This window comes from Culex pipiens, chromosome 3 (assembly GCF_016801865.2).
Source record: "Culex pipiens pallens isolate TS chromosome 3, TS_CPP_V2, whole genome shotgun sequence".
Classification (NCBI taxonomy): Eukaryota; Metazoa; Arthropoda; class Insecta; order Diptera; family Culicidae; genus Culex; species Culex pipiens.
In genome coordinates, this window is record NC_068939.1 from 7,522,164 (window position 1) to 7,541,831 (window position 19,668).

General features: G+C 34.1%; 1 protein-coding gene across 1 annotated transcript; it reads right to left on the reverse strand.

Moving 5' to 3' along the window:
* Positions 1-5,953: 5,953 nt before the first annotated feature.
* Positions 5,954-19,652, reverse strand: LOC120427223 (bromodomain-containing protein homolog). Its single transcript, XM_039592097.2, has 5 exons — positions 18,619-19,652; positions 12,409-14,105; positions 6,997-7,145; positions 6,510-6,938; positions 5,954-6,444 (listed from the first exon to the last, which is right to left on the reverse strand). The coding sequence occupies exons 1-5, from the start codon at positions 19,544-19,546 to the stop codon at positions 5,988-5,990; spliced, it is 3,660 nt and encodes a 1,219-aa protein (XP_039448031.1). The 5' UTR covers positions 19,547-19,652; the 3' UTR covers positions 5,954-5,987.
* Between the last annotated feature and the right edge of the window lie 16 nt (positions 19,653-19,668).

The following is a 19,668-nucleotide window of genomic DNA, read 5'->3' on the forward strand; positions in this document are numbered from 1 at the left end:
CAGGGAACAAGTTAGTAATATGAAGAATTAAGAACAAACAAACACAATGATTCTTTGAATATTTGAACTCTATACCAAGGCACTTTTACTAGTAAATGAGTAATGAAACTTAATGATTCACACCATGTAGAATTGTTTGAACACATAGCTTTAAGTATTTCCAATCTACAGTTTGTTTACGGTTAGTCAATAAACATTGTTATTTGAGTTCACACTTTACATGACTTTGAAAATCTTGAAAAATGCCAAGCCCATTTTCATACTTGACCAAAAATGCTGATTTCAATCGATTTTTACAAATTTCACATTAAAGCAGTAAGTGCCTGAAAATCAACAATCCTACCCTACTACAAAACATCCTGCCGCGATACGATAGTAAACATTAGCCCTGCTGCCTGCAAAGGACCTTGTACTCTTGTGCTCGAGTGGCCACAAAGGACACACTCTCCTGCTATGTGTAACTTTCCCCTCATCCCCTTTTGGTACTTTTAAGGACATCTCTCGGACGAAATCTCTTCCTCTCTCACACAGAAAACTCCCGAGTCCAGTTCCATCTGGAATCGACCAATCTTTCCATCGCTTCAGTCCTTCCCTTCCCCACGGTCAGCAGCAATTAACCCGCTGCGCCGTTGCATTAATTTGCATTTTTTAAATCGGCAATTTGTTCAGCTGATAAAAAAAAGTGTACAATCTGCCTTATAACGTGGCTGAAATTTTTCTAAACTCTTTGCGTGAATCATTCCTCCTCCGTGAGCAAACAGGGCTCGTGCTTTCCGCTCTTTGGAAATCGATTTTTCTCCGTCCCCGTGGTTCCCTTCCCTTTCCTCGACCCCCCTTTTGCTGGCCAGAGGGTTCTTCGTGGGAACTTCCAGCACTTTTAGGACTGCGCCTTCAACGCTTGACCACCTGATTGAGTGTTTCGCAGGGCCCCGCAGGGTACTTACGATAATTTTCTCTTATCCATGACGAGGCTTTTCCCCTTTTCGACGCTGCCTTTTGACGAATCTGCTCCGAAGCCAGGTGCAAAATCACTCTTTTCCTTCTCCTCCTCGGAAATTTCTTTTCAAGCAGCCCCAAAAATGCTCTTTTACTTTCAACGCACTGCACTGGAATCGGTCACAACGCGAGCTAGCCGAAAGTACACGGGAATGGTTCGTTTTGAACCACGGGACACCACGGAACAAACACACGGCGGAATGGCCACTTTTATTTGCCAACGGAACGCGCACGCTGAAAAAATCGCTAAACTCTCGGGCCGAGGAACGAAAATTTTCCTCTTCTCTTTTCTGCTGCGCGATAATGACAGCTGTGGGGCGCTAATGACAGATGTGTCAAACGAACGCAAGGGAGGGAAAACGAGAGAAAAGAGAGAAGATAAAAAATGTCCGCTGCGTATGGGTAATGTTTGAAATGGGCGAAATGTGCGAACGATGTCTGTTTTTGCTCTTTGAGAAAACAGATTATGAACTTTGTGTTTGCATCAATTAAAAATTTTGTATGGAAAACTTATACAACTTAAATAAATAGATATTAATTGAATGTTAACAGTTTTTACGGTTTTTACAGCAATTTGACATAGGTCATTTTCAAAAATTATTCGTAAATGTTCCACGAAATGTGTGGAATGGAAGAGAATGTCAAAAATAAATGTGCGTATGTGTGCGTGAGAGAGTTGGTGAAAATTTGAAAAGAGCGCGCAGAGAGAATCGACAGTGCAGTGCAGAAAGCAATTGAAGTGGGGTTGGGGTTTGTTTATTCTGATTTTTTTAGTCAGGTAGTACACAATTGGGTACTAAAGCCCTATTTCAATTTGTATGTACAACGTTAAAAAACACGATTAAAAACCATTTCTGATCACTTTTTTTCATTTTAATGTAAAAAATAATAATGAGAAGACAACATTTTTTCGATGGATCAACTATGGTCCCCTTGGAACGAACTGTCAAGTAGGAGCTTTTCTGTTAAGAAGGACCCGCGAGGTTAATTTTTCAAAATTGATTTTAAAATCCATTTTTAACTCTTTGTGGGCGTACAAAGGGTCATTGTACTCAGAAAAATAAGCTTTATCGCAGTGAACAATAATATCCGCAATCTAAGCCTCGTTTTAGGACCCAATTTAATATTTTTTAAAGTTAGTTAGTTAAGAAAAAAAATGTTTTGTTCGTGTTTCGATTATCCAAAGTCCCATACAAACCTTCGGATAATCGATCTTCGGATAATCTGGACTGTAATTCTTTAAAAAATATATTTTATGATTCTTAAAACTCTTAAACATTTTAAAATGTTTAATGTTCTTATATCTATTAATATTCTTAATTTGTTTAACCCTTTCAGGTCTGAATTTTGAAAGTATTTTTTCAGGTGATGATGGGAAAATGATTTAAGTGCTCATACGAAAATTTTAGCCTAGAAAATTTTGATTTTTTACCCATCAGGCCTGATAGGGTTAAATAATTCTTAATTCATTATACAAAGGCCGTTGCAAATATGTTTAAAGTTTTTGTCGCTGACTCAAGGTGGTTTCAAAAACACCGTCAGGGGTATTTAAAAAACCCAAAATGCAAAAAAAAAATATTGTACCTTGAAAGAAAACTACACCATTTTTAAATTCTTTGATTTAACAATTCTTAAATTGTGAAACTTTAACATTTAAGAATTCTAAAAACTTATAATTTTAAATTTTTGAAACTTAGGCTCTGAAATTAAAAATGTAAAATCTAAAAAATTTAATTATTTAATTCAAAATTTTAAAATTTTGTTGATCATTGCTAACTTTTTTTTATTATTTTCCAAGCCAGTTTGTTATGTCGCAATAGTCGCGAAGTTCAAGAACTCTGTAATTCTAAAATGTCAAATAAAACTTCACAAAACTCTAGAATTTTGCATGAAATTTTAAATTTTTTAATAAAATTTTAAATGAAATTCTAGAAATTGTAAAATTCAAAACATTTCAAGGAGTAGTAAAACAAATTTAAAATTAAAAAATTCTTAAATACAGCTTAAAAAAATCAAAAATTTAACAATTTTTTATAATTCAGGGCATGGATTTTTTTTTTAATCTCAAAATGTATTGTATATAAATATCCCACATTCAAGATTTGATGAATGAAGTAAAATATTCAGACCGACCTGAAATTCAAAATTAAAAAAAATATCTTCAATTTTAAAATTCCAAGAATTCTAGATTTCAAATTCAAAAATTTAAATTTAAAATTCCAAAATTCTAAAAACATAATAAAAAAACAAATTTAACAATTTTAAAATTAAATGAATGGATGTTTTTTAATCTTAAAATTCATAGTTTAAAAATATCCCAAATTCAAAAATTGTTAGAGCTAAAAAAAAATTTCCAAATTTCTAAAACAATAATTCAAAAATTAAAACTTTAAAATTTTTGAAAATTTAATGAATGGATTTTGTAAAATCTCATAATTTATTGTTTAAAAATTTCCCAAATTCAAGATTTAATAATGAAAGAATTCAAAAATTCAGACCGACTTGAAATCAACATTTCAAAAAATTCTGATAAATCCTTATACCCAAATCTTTCATTTAAAAATTCCATCAATTGTAAATTTCAAATTCAAAAATTTTTAGAGTTGAAAAATTTAAAATTCCAAAATTCTTAAAGATATCTTTTAAATTTACTCATTTTCAAAAATTAATGGAAGGTTTTTTTTTAATCTAAAAAATCATTGTTTAAAAATTTCCCAATTTCAAAATTTGATAATGGAAGAAGTTAAATAATAAACCCAATACGTAAATCTGAAAATTCATTGTTTGAAAAATTTCCAAATTTGATAATCGAAGTAAAAAATACCGACCTTCCTAAATTTAATTTTTTTTAAATTCCATAAATTAAATAAAAAAACTTAATGCCTAAATCTTTAATTTTTAAAGACTAAGAATTAATTTCAAATTCAAAAAATCTTATGGTTAAAAAATGTAAAATTCCATAATTCTTAAATATTACTTTAAAAAATCAAAAATTTTACATTTTTATAATTTAGTGGATTAATTTTTTTAAACCTAAAAATGTATTGTTTATAAATTTCCCAAATTCATGATTTGATGTAACAAGTAACAAATTCAGACCGACCGAAATTCAAAATTGATAAAAACATAATATTTTAATCTTAATTTTTTTTAAATTCAAAGACTAGATTTCATATTAAAAAATGTTAGGGTTAAAAAAAATAAAATTTAAGATTCCAAAATTCTTTTCCAAAAAACTTTGATATTTTTTTAAATTAAATGTATGGAATTTTTTAATTCTTTAAATTTATAGTTAAATTCCAACAATTCTTCATTTCAAGTTCAAACATTGTTAGGGCTAACAACATTTGAAGTGCCAAAATTCGAAAATATAATTCAATTATTTAAACATGAACAATTTTGAAAAATGTATGGATGGGTTTTTTTCTTTAATAATTTATTGTTTAAAATTTCCCAAATTCAAGATTTGATAATGAAAGAATTAAAAAATTCTGGCCGACCTAAATTCAAAATTTCAAAAATTTCTGGTAAATCCTTATACCCAAATCCTTCGTTTGAAAATTCCAAGAATTGTCAATTTCAAATTCAGAAATTCTTAGAGTTAAAAAGTTTAAAATTCCAAAATTCTAAAACATATCTTAAAAATTTAACAATTTAAAAAAAATAATGGATGGATTTTTTCAAAATTTTAAAATTCATCGTTTAAAAATTTCCTGAATTCAAAATTTGATAATGTAAGAAGAAAAAAATATAGACCGAGCTAAATTAAACAATTCCAAAATATGAATAAAAAACCTAATACCTAAATCTTAAATTTTAAATGTCCAAGAATACTAAATTTTAAAATCAAAAATTCTTGATAATTAAAATTCAAAATTTCAAAATTCTAAAATATAATTAGAAAATCTTAAATTTAACAATTTTGAAAATTTAATGAATGGATTTTTTTAAATCTAATAATCTACTGTTTAAAAATTTCCCAAAATAAAGATTTGATAATAAAAGAATTAAAAATTCAGACTGACCTAAATTCAAAATTTCTAAAATTTCGAATAAATCCTAACACTCAATTCTCGACTTTTTTTTGATAAGGTCCTATAAACATATGAAAGACAATAGCTTATAGGACCTTTTCAAAAAAAACTCTGGAAATCTTTAATGCTAAAATTCCAAGAACTGTAAATTTCAAATTCAAAAATTCTTTGGGACTAAAAAATATAAAATTTATTAGCTTTGTAAATTTAAAGGATAATGTCTGAATTCCAAGAATTGGATTTTTTTAAATTTCAGGAATTCTAAAATATAATTTATTGTTGAAAAATTTCCCAAATTAAAAATTTGACGAAAGATGTGAAAAAAACAGACCGACAGACCAAAAACTAAAAAAAATTTACACGTCTTGAATTTTAAAGTTTCAAGTATGTATATTTATTTTTAATTGAATATTTCTAAATTTAAAATAAAAAAACAATAGATTCATTAAATAATTGAAATAAATTTAGATTTTCATAGTTATAGAATTTGGAAATCGAAACATTTAAAATTCAAAGCTTCTTAATTAAATGAAATTCTAAAATACACTTACGGTTGATACAAATGGTTTGTTCAGCATTTTTCTGAACTTGCTATGCTAGCGTATTGGATTCGGACAAAATTCGGATAGCTTCAGAATACGTCTCCAAAGTCACCAATATTTGATGCCAATCAGTATTTTATTCATAATCGGGTGATAAAACACGAAATCTACATCATAAATAGTACACTTGTTAGTCTTAAGCATCTAAAAGCGCGTGTCCTAGCTCTACAAGAACATTCAATAATAATAATATTAATAGTTAAACGTTAATATAATAATAATCGCCTTCCTGTGTGAAATTTTTTCATCTTTCTTTCAATTTGAATTTTGTGCAACAAACAACACCACACCTCAACAATGATGACACCTAATCGGAATCCGCCGTCGTCGTCGTTGCAAACTGATACCGCCGGCCTCACAACTTCCCCGCCGGCCCGTCCGCACTCGAGACCTGGCTGTGGTAGTGCAGCGCCTCCTGGTACGCCTTGTTGACGGCCTTCCGTTCGGTGGGCTTCCGCGACTCGACCAGTTTGCTCTGGTCCAGCTCTTTGTTGACGCCGAGCAGCTCGAGTTTGGCCGCCGGAAGCCACTGCCAGGTGCGTTTGGCGTCGAAGAACAACACCAGAAAGACCTGCTCGTCCGGATAGTTGGCCTTGAGGGCGAGGACGTCGGCGGGAGGAGCCGGCAGGGGCACGCCGTTGTGGACAAAGCCGGTCGGAATGTCCGGATCGATTATGAGCGCCGGGTACCATGGATAGCCGCGGCACTTGGCCCACACCAGCTTGAGCGGCTCGAGCAGCGGCTTCTCCGGAAACGGTTCCGTCTCGCTGGTGGACATTTCCGTGTCGCAGAACGAACCGTCGTCGCTGGAGCTGTTGGAGAGAAACCGTGTGTTAAACCATGCGTTCTTGAGAACCTCCTCCCCCTAAAAACTCACCCAAACTCCGACTCGGTTCCGCTTCCGCTGAACCCGCTGCAGCTGCTGCACGTGCTTCCGGTGAAGCTGAGATTGCTGTCGTCCGAGTCGGAAATCTCGCGGTCCTGCCCCCCGCGGTACACCCGGAAGCTGTCCGGAATGGCCTCGAAGCTCTTCTTCTCCCCCGAATCCGCACCACCACCGCCGGATCTTCGTCCACTGCTGCTGCCGGATGGTCCCGGCAGGCCGAGAGAGCCCGGCTCGACGAGTTGCTTGCTCTGCGAGGACGAGGACGACTTGCCCGACGACCGTTTGCCGCGGGTTGTCTTTTTGGTGGATTTTGCCTGCAGCAGCAGTTCGGTCGTCTCCGCGATGACGGCCTCCTCCTTCGAGGGCGTTTCCGGCTTCTTGAGGGCCGCCTGGGCCTTGCGCGTGAACAGGACGGCCGTTCTGAGGAAATTAAATTAATTTAGTAATTTCATTTATTATAAAAAGACAGAATAAATACCGTCGATTGACGCCGGATGGCGACGGGCTGTTGTTGAGAATCTTCAGCGGGCTGGCGGGTGGAGTCTGCAGGGATTTGGGTGACTTTGCGGTTGAGGTCGTCGGTTCCGACGGCTGCTTTTTGGGCGTCTCCAGAACAGGTACTTCGGGCTGAATGGGTAAAAATCATAATAATAAATTTGGTATTTAAATGTTTGTAAAATGTTTTATAGCATTAAATTGTTTTATCTTTTTTACCAATTATGTAAAAATAGTAATTTATGCAACAATTTGCAAAATAAAGATTTTTTCAGCACGAGTCTGAGCAGCTTCATCATACAAGTCCCCATATAAATGTAGGGGCTTTCCATAGGAAAATCTGTGAAAACACTCGAAAGTCTGTATTTTCTGATATTTTTTTAAATTTTGTTAGTAAAATAAGTGTTTTCTTTTGTGAGTTCTAAAATAACTAAATTATAAAAATCTGAAAGTAGCAAAATTTTAAAATTCAAATAGGGTATTTGTCCCTATTTTGGGCCTACTAAGCAGAACGCACTTTTAATTTGATGCATTCTCGAAGGCTTCTATTGGCAGCCTAGTTTGTTATACATGAATTAATTGGTTTTTTAATGCTTAAGCTCGTACATTATCAACATTTTGATAAATATACCTTATATCGCTGTAAAAGCACGAAAAACTAAAACACTTTTTGCCCCTATTTTGGGGATATTGCTCCTAGCATACGACCTTGTTTGTGCATATTTTCGGCCTACCTTCTGATTGGTTGAAATCTCGAAGCACGTGGCGAACTTTTTTGACGTACGGTTCAGCCCCAGCTCGTACAGTACAGCCGCACAAATTCGGTCGACAAATAAGCTAAATCATTGTGATGTTTTAAGCCACAAATAAACATTAGAATGATTGATTTCACTTGCATTACGTGCATAATTAGCTTGGACATGATTTATATAATTCTTTACGAGTTTTAAACATAATTAAACAATTGTTGCGTAGCCAAACATCAAGCTCGTAATATGCAAGAAAGACTGTAAAATTCGAGAAGCGCACACACACTGGCACAGTTTGTAGAATTGTCAAATGTACCGAAAATATATCCATTTCTCACCGATATGGACGAAGCAAATTTAATCAGTTATTTTATTGATTTGGTGGCAGTTTAGTGATTGTTTTTGCAATGGGATTGTGCAACCCACGAAACACATTGCCCGTGGTTGGAGATCCGGGGAACGGCTCTCATTCGTGTGCTGAGCGATGAACGCCTTGACGCTGAGTGCCAAGAAGCGGTAAGCAAAAGTGGTGAAAATTTTGGACCTAATGGGCAAGTTGCAATTTGCTAAGAAAAATGTGAAGAGTGATATATTTATTGCATTATTTCTAATTTAAGAGGAAAAAGTGTACTATTCTTGCCCACCAAAATGAAGATAATGACAGCACGAATCATTCTCAAGTGGCAGATCTTTGCCAGATTTGCTGAAATGCTCAATTTCGTTGAATTAAGTTTGGTAGACCGAAAATAGGTACTAGGCCCAAAATAGAGACAAATACCCTATTTATGAAACTGCTTAAAATACTTAAATATTTAAAAAATCGAAAACACTAGACCCAAAAATTAAAAAAATAATCAAAATTTAATAATTTAACAAAAAGCTAAAATTCTAACATTTAAGCAATTAAAAATTCAAATTTTTATAAAATTTCAAATTAAAGCAATTATAAAATTGAAATAATATTTATCAGAGGCGACTCGTGCCCGAATGAAGCACCTGTTCAATGTTAAGAAATGTTTTCAAAGTTTTCATGTTTCCAATGGCTTTTATTTTTCTGTTTTTTTTAAATTATTTTTATACTATTATAATTTTCTGTTTATGCAAAAAATAACTGAAATTATGATTGATTTTTTTTTATCTCGTTAAAATTTATTTTTAAGACTTAATCAGCAAGGGAAAACTATTCATCAGGGTTTTCACAAAAAAATACCACATCCTTCACAAAAGAAAACTGCTTGTTGGGCTTTTTTAAGCCCAACTTATTTTGAGTTAACTTGGTTACTTGAGGACAAAGCTATTAAAAAAATCATTTTGCATTCAAAAATGTTTTTTAATCTCATTTTACTTTTTACTTTTTAGAAGCAGGTCGTATCGCTTTTGGTAGTTTATCAATTTTTTAGGGAATTGAATTTACTCACTATGCTGCCAAAGATAATTTCCACTGTTTGTTATGTCTTCATATTTTCAATTTCCGAATAAAAAGAAGGGCTTATTATTTTAAAAATAAAATTAGATTGACCTGAATCCGAGATAATGAAAATATTTGTTTAACATCAGTGAAAAAAAGATATTTCAGAACAAATTCATGCTACAATATATATTTAACTATAGTGAACCGGGACTACAGTCTGAATAAGCACAGTCGTTTTTGAAGCATTTAATGGCATCAAATCTTAAACGAATTTACACATTTTTTTGGACTACCTCCGCTTTAAATTGAACCATCCGAAAAATAAAAACCTATACCTTTCTTTAGTAAGAAAGGCAAAAACGATGGTTGAATCTACTGTCATAATTCTGCTCATGTGTCTCGATTCCCAGATGACAGTAATGTTGGAAAAAGCACATCACTTTTTTGTTTCAATTCATTCTATCAATCACACTATCTAAACATAACATTACATCACTTTCCAGTAGACCAAAAATCCACTAGTAACCAAGAAGATCGAAGATGTTCAACGCGCGCAGTTGAACATTCCTGTTTTAAAACGAGCCATCGCCAGTCTGCGCAAAACAGCCTGAAGCCTAAAATTGCGCCAAATATAGAGCAATATCTGTCGTGCTCTCGCGCTCTCTCATTTATTCACGCTCTCAACGTGCTGTCACCGCGCTGGCTTGTTTACCTTTTGCATGCAGCTCCCTGCTGAGCTGAGTCAGCTGAGTCGGCAGGGGCCTGGGGGTGGCATTTCGCTCTCTCCCAAAAAATGCTGTCAGTTCACGCTCTCAGTTTGAACCAGATTTACCAACACCTCGATACTGCCGCTGCGTGTGAATAGGAAGCTCTTTACATGTGTTGAAGTTTTTCTGTATGGAGATTTTTTCCCCGACGTTCAGAGGGTCGTTGTGAACGCGACGAGCATTTGAGCGTGGCCCGCAGGGCTCGCATTTTTCGCTTTAGTATTGGTGGGTTGGAAAGAGTAAAGGGTGGCGGGCCAAAGCTTTTTCGGTGCATGCAGCGCTGCTGAACATAGGGCGTTGATTTTGATTACGTGAGCTTATATTCAAACAAAAATTGTAATTGTAATTTGCTAGTTTGAAAAGCTCTGCGATACTTAATAAAATTTATCCGCTTGAAATCGGCTACCTGTTCAATGAACAGGTTGGACAGGTGGACGAGTCGCCTCTGATATTTATATAACTGAAACAAAAAAAGATTAAATTAAAACTAAAAAAACTACAATTCTTATATTTATATAAATTAAAATTTGTAATATTGATTAAATTTAAAATACCTATGCTTATTTAAAAAATCAGAAAATTAAGAAATTTTGCATTTTAATATGTATTTATAAAAATTTAATAATATTTAGAAATTCAATAACAATTTTAACAAATTCAACAAATTCAAATTCCATAACAATTCAAAATAATATAAATAAAAGAAAACAAGGATCTAAAAACTAATCAAGCAGTCGCAAAAAAATAAAATATAAAAATTGAAATAACGAGCCACGGTTTCAACATTTCAATGAGAAAAGTGTTCTAAAATGCATTAAAAAATCTGCGACATAAACTATGAAAAAAATAATATTTAGAAATTAAAAATTCAATTGCAATTCAAAATACTAAACATTAATAAAATTAAAAATTCACAAATAAACAACTACAAAATAAAAAAAAAACAAAGATCAAACAACTAATGATCAAAATCATAAAAAAAAGAAAATTATAAATTTAGGGGTTAAAAATTGAAATAAAACAATATTTAAAAGTTCAAAAATAAAAATAAAAAATAAAAAAATTGATTAAAAAATATAAAAAAAAACAAAAAAAGGTAAATCAATTAAATATAATAACTAAATCCAGAGTTTTTTTTGAAAAGGTCCTATAACCTATTGTCTTTCATATGTTTATAGGACCCAATCAAAAAAAGTCGAGAAATTGAGTTGAAATAATTATCTAAAAATTGCAATTTTTTGATTTGAAATTAAAAAACATTCAATTAAAATTTGTTAATTGTTTTAAATAATTTTTATTGATTTTTTGTTTTTTTTTTATTTTAAATTTTGCTAACTAAGCCCCGCAAAAAAAAATCAAAATTTTACTGAAAATAGAAGTTTTATCAACTGAAAACACTTAAAATTGCATTTGCCTGCTTTTTTTTCTATTTAGCATGTTTGAACTCTTTCAAAAATATATTTTTTTACTTCCTGTCTCTCGACTTTGGCCAAAGTCAAAAATCAAAAATTATAATTTCAAAAATTTAAAAACAAAAATTTTGAGACTAAAAATTTCAAAAAATTACCAAAAAAAAACATTTTTCTAAATAAATGCATAAATATATGAAAATTTTGAATTCAAATATTTAAAAATAAAAATGTCAGAGCAAACAAATAAAAAATAAAAGACCTAAATTTTAAAATAATTTAAAAAATACATTTATTTAAATTTCGAAAATATAAAATTTAAAAGTTAAAATATCGAAGATTAAAAAAAAATATTTGAAAGTCATAATTTTTTTTAAATGCATTCCCTAGCTTTTTTTTAAATGCATTCCCTAATTTTTTTTAAATCTTCGATGTGCAGCACCGCAAATGCTGTTTATTCGCTAAAATTTCTATTTTCGTCAAATTTTACATTTTTTGAAAACTAATGATTGTAAAACAACTGAATTAGTGTAAATGCATTTTAAAACTCTTTTTTAGTCATATGTTGAGACTATGCTTGTTATTTCAATTTTTATTGACCTAATTCAAGAATTAAAAATAAAATAAAATAAAAAAATCAAAATTCCAAAAAATATCAAACAAAAAACATCTAAAAATAAAAATATAAAGATTTAAAAAAAATGTAAAAATTTCAATATCTAGAAAGGAGTAAATTAAAAAAAATGAGCATTTAAAAATTTTTAAGGTTCACATCTACAAATTTATGAAGTTTAGAATTTTCAGTTCAAAAAGTATATTTTTATAAATTTTGAGAGTTTTTTTTTCAATTTTAGGATTCCTATTTTTTTAATTTTTGAAATAGGCCGTTGCAAATATTTTTCAAGGTTTTCAATGCGACTCAGACCATATAAACTATAGTTTTCCATAATTTCGCTGCCGGCCAGCGGGAATTGAATTGGAATCCCATTCAAGGGGATCTTGCTCAAACCTTGTGGTCTTACCCAAAATTTTATGAATAATTAAGCAAATACCACTCACCATAACCGGCGCCGGCACCTCCTTCACCGCGGCGGCCACAATCTTGTCCGGTTCGCGCGCGAGCGCCCGCTTCACCTTGGCAATCTCCGCCCGAATCAGCTTGACCCTCTTCGAGCGCGACAGCCCGTGCTTGATTCCGCCCGCTTTGGTCATCTGCTGCTGCATCTTCTCTATCAACTCCAGGCTGGGCGGCTCTTGGGCGAGCAGCGCCACCTCCGACTCAATGTCCACCGCGAGGGAATCCTCCGAGTCGGGGGTTGGTGCTGGTGCGGGTGTTGGTGCGACTGCTGGTGCTGGCACTGGCGTTGGCGCCGCAGCTATGGCTTGTTGTTGTTGTTGCTGTTGGGGATGGGGTTTTTCGAGGATTCCGGCCCGTTCGAGCTCCTTCCGGATGGTGCGGAAGATGATGGTTCCGGCGTCCTTCATTTTGACGCCGGCCCGGTAGAACATGGTGTCTTTGTTGTTGTAGGTTAGACAGTTGTTGCACATCAGCAGGAAGTCCGCCTCGAGGTCTTCGATGCTGCAGTAGTGGCCGGTTTTGAGCTTTTGCCGCATCGTGCCGAGATCCATCGGGTGCTTCACAATGTCCAGGTAGTCGTGGACCTCTTCGGTGTCGACGGGTTCGCGGAAGATTTCTTGCGCGTCCTTGGCTTCGAGCTGGTCCAGGATTCGATGCAGGGTGGACTCGATCGGGTTGAGTTGGGTCATGACGCACTGTTCGTTGGTTTTGATCAGGATCAGTTTGAGTTTTTCACGCTTGCGAACGAGTTCGCAGAGGAGGCGGGCCCGTTCCAGATCCTGGCGGAGACACTGCCAGTACTTGAGCTGTTGGTACAACTCGCGAGCGTCGGGCGATCCGTCCGACTTGTCCCGTGGCAACGGAGGGGCACTCTGCGATGGGCCTTGACTCTGGAGACGTCGCAGCAGCGGAACTCCATTCCGGTGTTGTCGCTTCAACGTCCAATACGCGATCAGCCGCTGGATAAACTGTGGCTTCTTTGTGATGTTGACCAACGAGGAGATTTCATCGACCCGGTTCGTCGGAATCGTCGGAATCAAAATTACCGGCGCCGAAGTCCTCTTCATGGCCAGCATCTTCCGCGCCTTCTTCATCTTCTCCCGGCAAATCTCCCTCGGATCCGTCTCCCCACCCGAATCCCCCGGCGATCCCAACGCATTGATCGGCGTATGCGTGTCACAATAAGCCGTCTTCTGGACCACCACCGGATGTGTGTCATTCCCACGAACCTGGTCCATTCGCATGCACAGGCCAGCCTGCTGGGCACAAGTCACGTGAAACGCCGCATAGCACGAACTCCGATTACACTGAATGCAAGCCCCAATCCCCTTCTGCTTACAGATGTAGCAAACCAACCGCCACCTCGCCGCCGGAATCGTCTCGATCGAATCGATCGGCTCCAAAAACACCGTATTCGCAAATCGAACCTCCGGAATCCACAGCGCACACACCACATGCGCCCACTGGTTCTGATCGGTCTGCTTGAACGCCCCGCCCGTATTCGGACAGAGCACGCAGTCCACCGAGCGGCTCGGACTTTGCAAACACCGCCGACACAGCCACTGGCCCTCGGGGATGTACGGCACGCCGTAGCAGTCCTGGTGCACGGCCAGGTTGCACATGTCGCAGAACAGGATCACGTTCGTGTTCTGGCACTCGCCGTCCATGCAGATGCAGCCTGGAAAGATTGACGAAATTTTTGTTTAGTTTGAAATTGAATTTTTTTTAATAAATATATATTATTTCTAATCTACTTCAAATTTTGATTTATATATATACTTTAATTTTGAAAGCATTAATCAACCGGCAAAAAAATAATTAAACGGTGCACATCGAACAGAGTTTTTTGCATCAAGATTTTTGCTACATACTACGGGAACTATCGATATAGTTATATATCCCCTAAAGTACAAACTATTTTTACAATCAGATTGTTTGGATTAAGAAGACAACAACTTCCTTAAGGAGCTATTACACTACGGCAAACAAACAAACTCGCACTTTTTTACAGTTTGCCTACTCTGTTTGTTTGCATGGATTTGTTTGTGCAAACGTCAGCCTGCATACATTTTGCCTTGTTTGCGAGCTTGATTGTTTGTTTGCGGTAGTGTAATGATTCCTTTATTTGCTGTGCACTAGAGTGTAACAAAAATGACTTTTGGCGGTCATTCAGGGGTTTGTTCCGGTGGGCATACTGAGCCCAAATGCCAAATATGAGCTTGATTGGACGTAACACTACTACTTTACAGCAACTTTTCAGTTCCTTTTGGGGTCCTAAACAACTCCCTAAAGTTTGGGAACGATTGGGTAAGTCCCCACTTTGCGCAAAGCGATTACATTTTCCATATAAATTTGTATGGGGAAAACCATTTTTTTTAATTTGATATTTCAAAAATCCACGTTTCACGCTGTATTAAAACCGGATTCATATTTGGTTGCTCTGGAAGGTGCTCTACAACTATCCCGCAGAGAGTATGGTGCTAACTTGCTCCTATAAAAAGATACAGCGTGTTCAAAACTTGTCTAAAACGTGTTTTTTGCTCGAAAATCACGTTTTAGACGAGTTTTGAGTACGCTGTATCTTCTTTCAGGAGCAAGTTAGCACCATACTCTCTTCGGGAAAGTTGTAGAGCACCTTCCAGGGCATCCAAATTTGAATCCGGTTTTGATATAACGTAAAACGTGGTTTTTTAAATATCAAAGTTCAAAAAAAAAAAAGATTTTTCCCATACAAATTTATATGGAAAATTGAATTGTTTTGCGCAATGTGAGGACTGAATAGAGGGTGACGATTCTCGAGATTTTCAATATCCCGAGAATCGAGAGTTGAATTTGGCCATTTCCCGGGAATTGCCGGGAGTTATTTTTTTGACTATGCCAATAGTGGAAAAGGAAAAAAAAGTATTTTTAATGAATTAACTTATAATTGATTCTTACTAATTCTATGAAACGTTAATTGAAGTATCCTCATTAATTAGAGGGACTATATCTACCTTATGATTTTGACTGGGAATTTTAATTCAAAATGTTTACGAATAATATATCTGGAGTTTTTTTTGAAAAGGTCCTATAAACAAAATTTCAAATTTTTGCTTTTTGGGTGTTTTTGAATACCCCTGACTCAAGGCGGTTCTAAAAACACCCAAAAAGCAAAAATTTGAAATTTTGTTTATAGGACCTTTTCAAAAAAAACTCCAGATATAATTTCTCAGTATCGGGATTTTTTTGCAATATGATAAATAACGTCTCAAACAACAATTTAAACTTGTTTTTTTTCCTTTTTAAGGGTGCACAGCAACGAAGGAAGTTGTTGTCTTCTTATACCAAAACTGTCAAACTTACTTATCCTGCAACTACGGGATTGTAAAATTACTGAAACTTTGCTGTAAATTACTTGGTGGACAGTACTTTAGGGGATGAATATAAAAATATTTCGATAGTACCCGTAGTTTTGAAGATACTAAAATGTCTGTAACAAAAATCTGGGTGCAAAAGCTCTGGTTGATGTGCACCGTTAACTGTAAATATTAATTGAAGAAATATTTACAGTTATTAGGAAAACCCGAATGTTTACAATTGGCAAACAATAACTTTACAAAGGCTGCCAGAGTTTTTTCCCTCAAAATATAATTTAATATTGAGGTTGACGTGAAACACAAAATGAATTATTGACATTAAAAAAAATACCTTGATACAGAATTTAACTTAGGGATTTAGAATAATAATTTAAAAAAATGAGGATTGCTAAACTCGAGAGAGGATATGAAAATAGAACTTCTAGCTTTTCTCATTTTTTTTTGGCTTCTCTCAATTATAATTATTGGAATTTAAAATTTACACTTTCTGAATAAGAAGATTAGAGAAGAATTGGTTTATTCGAACTTGAACATCGAACATTGAACATCCAATGTTCTAAACAATTTAGAATTTTCCAAATAATTTTCTGATTAGTTTATATAATTTTGCTTCGATATTTATAAGTTTAAAATTTCCCGGGAGTCTCGACCAAATTTCCCGGGAATCGAGAGGTCCAAAATGGTCGATTTCCCGTGATTTTTTTCCCGGGAATTCCCGCTCGTCACCCTCTAGGACTGAACCAATCGTTCTCAAACTTTGGGGAGTTGTTTAGGACCTCTAAAGGAACTGAAAAATTGCTGTGCTGGAAAATCGATTTTGTTATTACACCCTATTGTCCCATGTCATTTTTGGTCGATTTTATTTTTTGAAATTTTTAAGTTTAATTTGATGTAGGCCCAGGAAATCCAGTAAGCATTTTAAAAAATATAAGAATTTTAAGAATTAAAATTCTTATATTATAAGAATTATAAGAATTTAAAGAATTTTAAAAAAATTACAAATTTTAAATTTTTTAAGAATTTTGAGAATTTTAAAAATTTTAGGAATTTTAAAATTTTTAAGGATTTTAAAAAATTTTAAAAGTTTTAAGAATTTTAAGAATTTTAAGAATTTTAAGAACTTTAAGAATTTTAAAAATTTTAAGAATTTTAAGAATTTTACGAATTATAGGAATTTTAAGAATTTTAAGAATTTTAAGAATTTTAAGAATTTGAAGAATTTTAAGAATTTTAAGAATTTTAGGAATTTGAAAAATTTTAAGAATTTTAAGAATTTTAAAAATTTTAAGAATTTTAAGAATTTTAAAATTTTTAAGAATTTTAAGAATTTTAAGAATTTTAAGAATTTTAAGAATTTTAAGAATTTTAAGAATTTTAAGAATTTTAAGAATTTTAAGAATTTTAAGAATTTTAAGAATTTTAAGAATTTTAAGAATTTTAAGAATTTTAAGAATTATAAAAATTTTAAGAATTTTAAGAATTTTAAGAATTTTAAGAATTATAAAAATTTTAAGAATTTAAGAATTTTAAAAATTTTAAAAAATTTAAGAATTTTAAGAATTTTACAAATTTTAAGAATTTTACGAATTATAGGAATTTTAAGAATTTAATTTTTTTTAAGAATTTTAAAATTTTAAGAATTTTAAGAATTTTAAAAATTTTAAGATTTTTAAGAATTTTAAGAATTTTAAAAATTTTAAAAGTTTTAAGAATTTTAAGAATTTTAAGAATTTTAAAATTTTTAAGAATTTTAAGAATTTTAAAAATTTGAAGAATTTGAAGCATTTGAAGAATTTGAAGAATTTGAAGAATTTGAAGAATTTTATGAATTTTAAGAATTTTAAGAATTTTAAGAAATTTAAGAATTTTAAGAATTTTAAGAATTTTAAGAAATTTAAGAATTTTAAGAATTTTAAAAATTTTAAGAATTTTAAGAATTTTAAGAATTTTAAGAATTTTAAGAATTTTAAGAATTTTAAGAATTTTAAGAATTTTAAGAATTTTAAGAATTTTAAGAATTTGAAGAATTTTAAAAATTTTAAGAATTTTAAAAATTTTAAGAATTTTTAAAATTTTTAAGAATTTTAAGAATTTTAAGAGTTTTGAGAGTCTTAAGAATATTTTTTTTTATAATTTTAAAGATGATTTTTTTTTTGGATTTTAGAATTAAAATTTTCTAAAACATTGAATTTTTTAATTTTTAATTATTAAGGTTTATAAATTAAAAATTTGTATTTTTTTTTATTTTCACGTCTAGTCTTGAAATTTTAGCAATTTCATTTATTTTTATTTAATTTTTTTTAATTTTTTTATGTGCAAATTCCTAAATTTTCAAACTATTGAATTTTTTTTGATTCTTTTTTTTATTTCATTTCGCTTGGAGACGGAGATTTTTGCAGATTGCTTAGTGGGTTTTGTCATGTTGTGATAATTGGAAGTAAAACCAACAGAATGGGGGAGTCTCAACATATTTTTTCAATTTTTAAATAACTCAAATGTTCAAGAAAATATTTTTTTCAATTGAAAAAAACTTTAAAAATCCAATAAGTTTCAAAGCGCAACATTTTTGAATTTCTGTAATTGTCCGATTTTTTTAATTTTGATTTTAATAAAGTAGTAAAAATTGAATTTATGTATTTGCTTTGCCAGAATTGCGGCTAAATTATAATACTTTAAGATTTTCACTTTTAGTAAAAGGTCATCTGTTGTTGCTGGGGTAGATAAAAAAAACCTTGGATATCAGGTCCCCAGTATAGGGTTGTCGCAGTTAGTCGCAATGTCGCCAAGTTGAGGAGCGATAATTCTCCAATGAAAAGTAAAAACAGCAAAACTTACAAACAGCATCGTCGTCCACGATGGCACCTCCATTCTGACCTCCGGTGACCGCAGCCTGAAAGTACGACTCCTTCTCCAACCGATCCATGAGCAACTCCAGCGAATCGACCGGCACCGGGGCCAAATTCTGCCCCGCCCTCTTCTCGTTAATAATTCCCAACCAGGTCGTGTCCTCCTCGTCAACGTCGTACTCCACCTCCCCGTCCAACTCCTCCGTACTCTTCTCGATGAACCGGATGTACGCCGTTGGCCGAGCCGGCGCATCGCAGATCGTGTAATCGTCCATCTCTTTGAAGATCCCTTCGGGAAGCTTCACTTCCGGTTCCGTCGGTGGCGGAACGGCAAACATCTCCGTGTCCGGATCGAGCAGCTTGGCGCGGGTCTCCTCAATTGAAACGAGCCCGAATTCTTCGTCCACCGGAATGTTGATGTTCTTCCCGCCAAACTCAATCTTAATCAACCCGTCCGGCTCGACGTAGGTCAACGATTCCCTGGCCACAACCTGCTGGGCCTTGTTATTCTTCGGCGTTCCGACCTTCTTCTTATGGCTCTTTTTATTCGTACTTGCCGGTGGCCTCCTCACCGGTGTGTCGCAATTCTCCGGCTTCGCAACGGCCGGCTTTTCACTTTTAACCGGTTCCGGTGCCACTTCCGGGATATTGTCCTCTTCCACTCCCCCTTCACCACCCTCCCCATCCTTCTCCGCAGGAGAAGCTACCTCGGCAACAACTGGCACCGGTGCCACCGCCGCAGCAACCACCACAGCCGGTGGTGTCCCCGGCGGCGGATTGTCATGGTCGAAGCTCTTCAAGTGGTACTGCAGCCCGACCACGGATTTGTACTTTTTCTCGCACTTGGGACACTTGAACGGCGGACAGTTCTTGTTCAGCGTCTTGATGTAGTCCTGCACCTCAAAGTCGAGCCCCATTTCGGCGGCGCAGCAACCCGCGGAACTACCGGCGGAACGAAAACACGGAACACGGAACCTTCGACCGACCGACTGAGAAAAGAACGCTTGTTTGTGTTTACACTTTTCGCTCCGAAAAATGC

What these genes read in the sequence shown, in the direction of transcription:
- LOC120427223 (XM_039592097.2), bottom strand. Translation starts at nt 19,546, where the DNA reads ATGGGGCTCGACTTTGAGGTGCAGGACTACATCAAGACGCTGAACAAG. An exon ending in CGTGGACGACGATGCTGTTT is followed by an intron (nt 14,106 to 18,618) that starts GTAAGTTTTGCT and finishes CAATCTTTCCAG; the next exon opens with GCTGCATCTGCATGGACGGC. An exon ending in CCATCCGGCGTCAATCGACG is followed by an intron (nt 6,939 to 6,996) that starts GTATTTATTCTG and finishes TAATTTCCTCAG; the next exon opens with AACGGCCGTCCTGTTCACGC.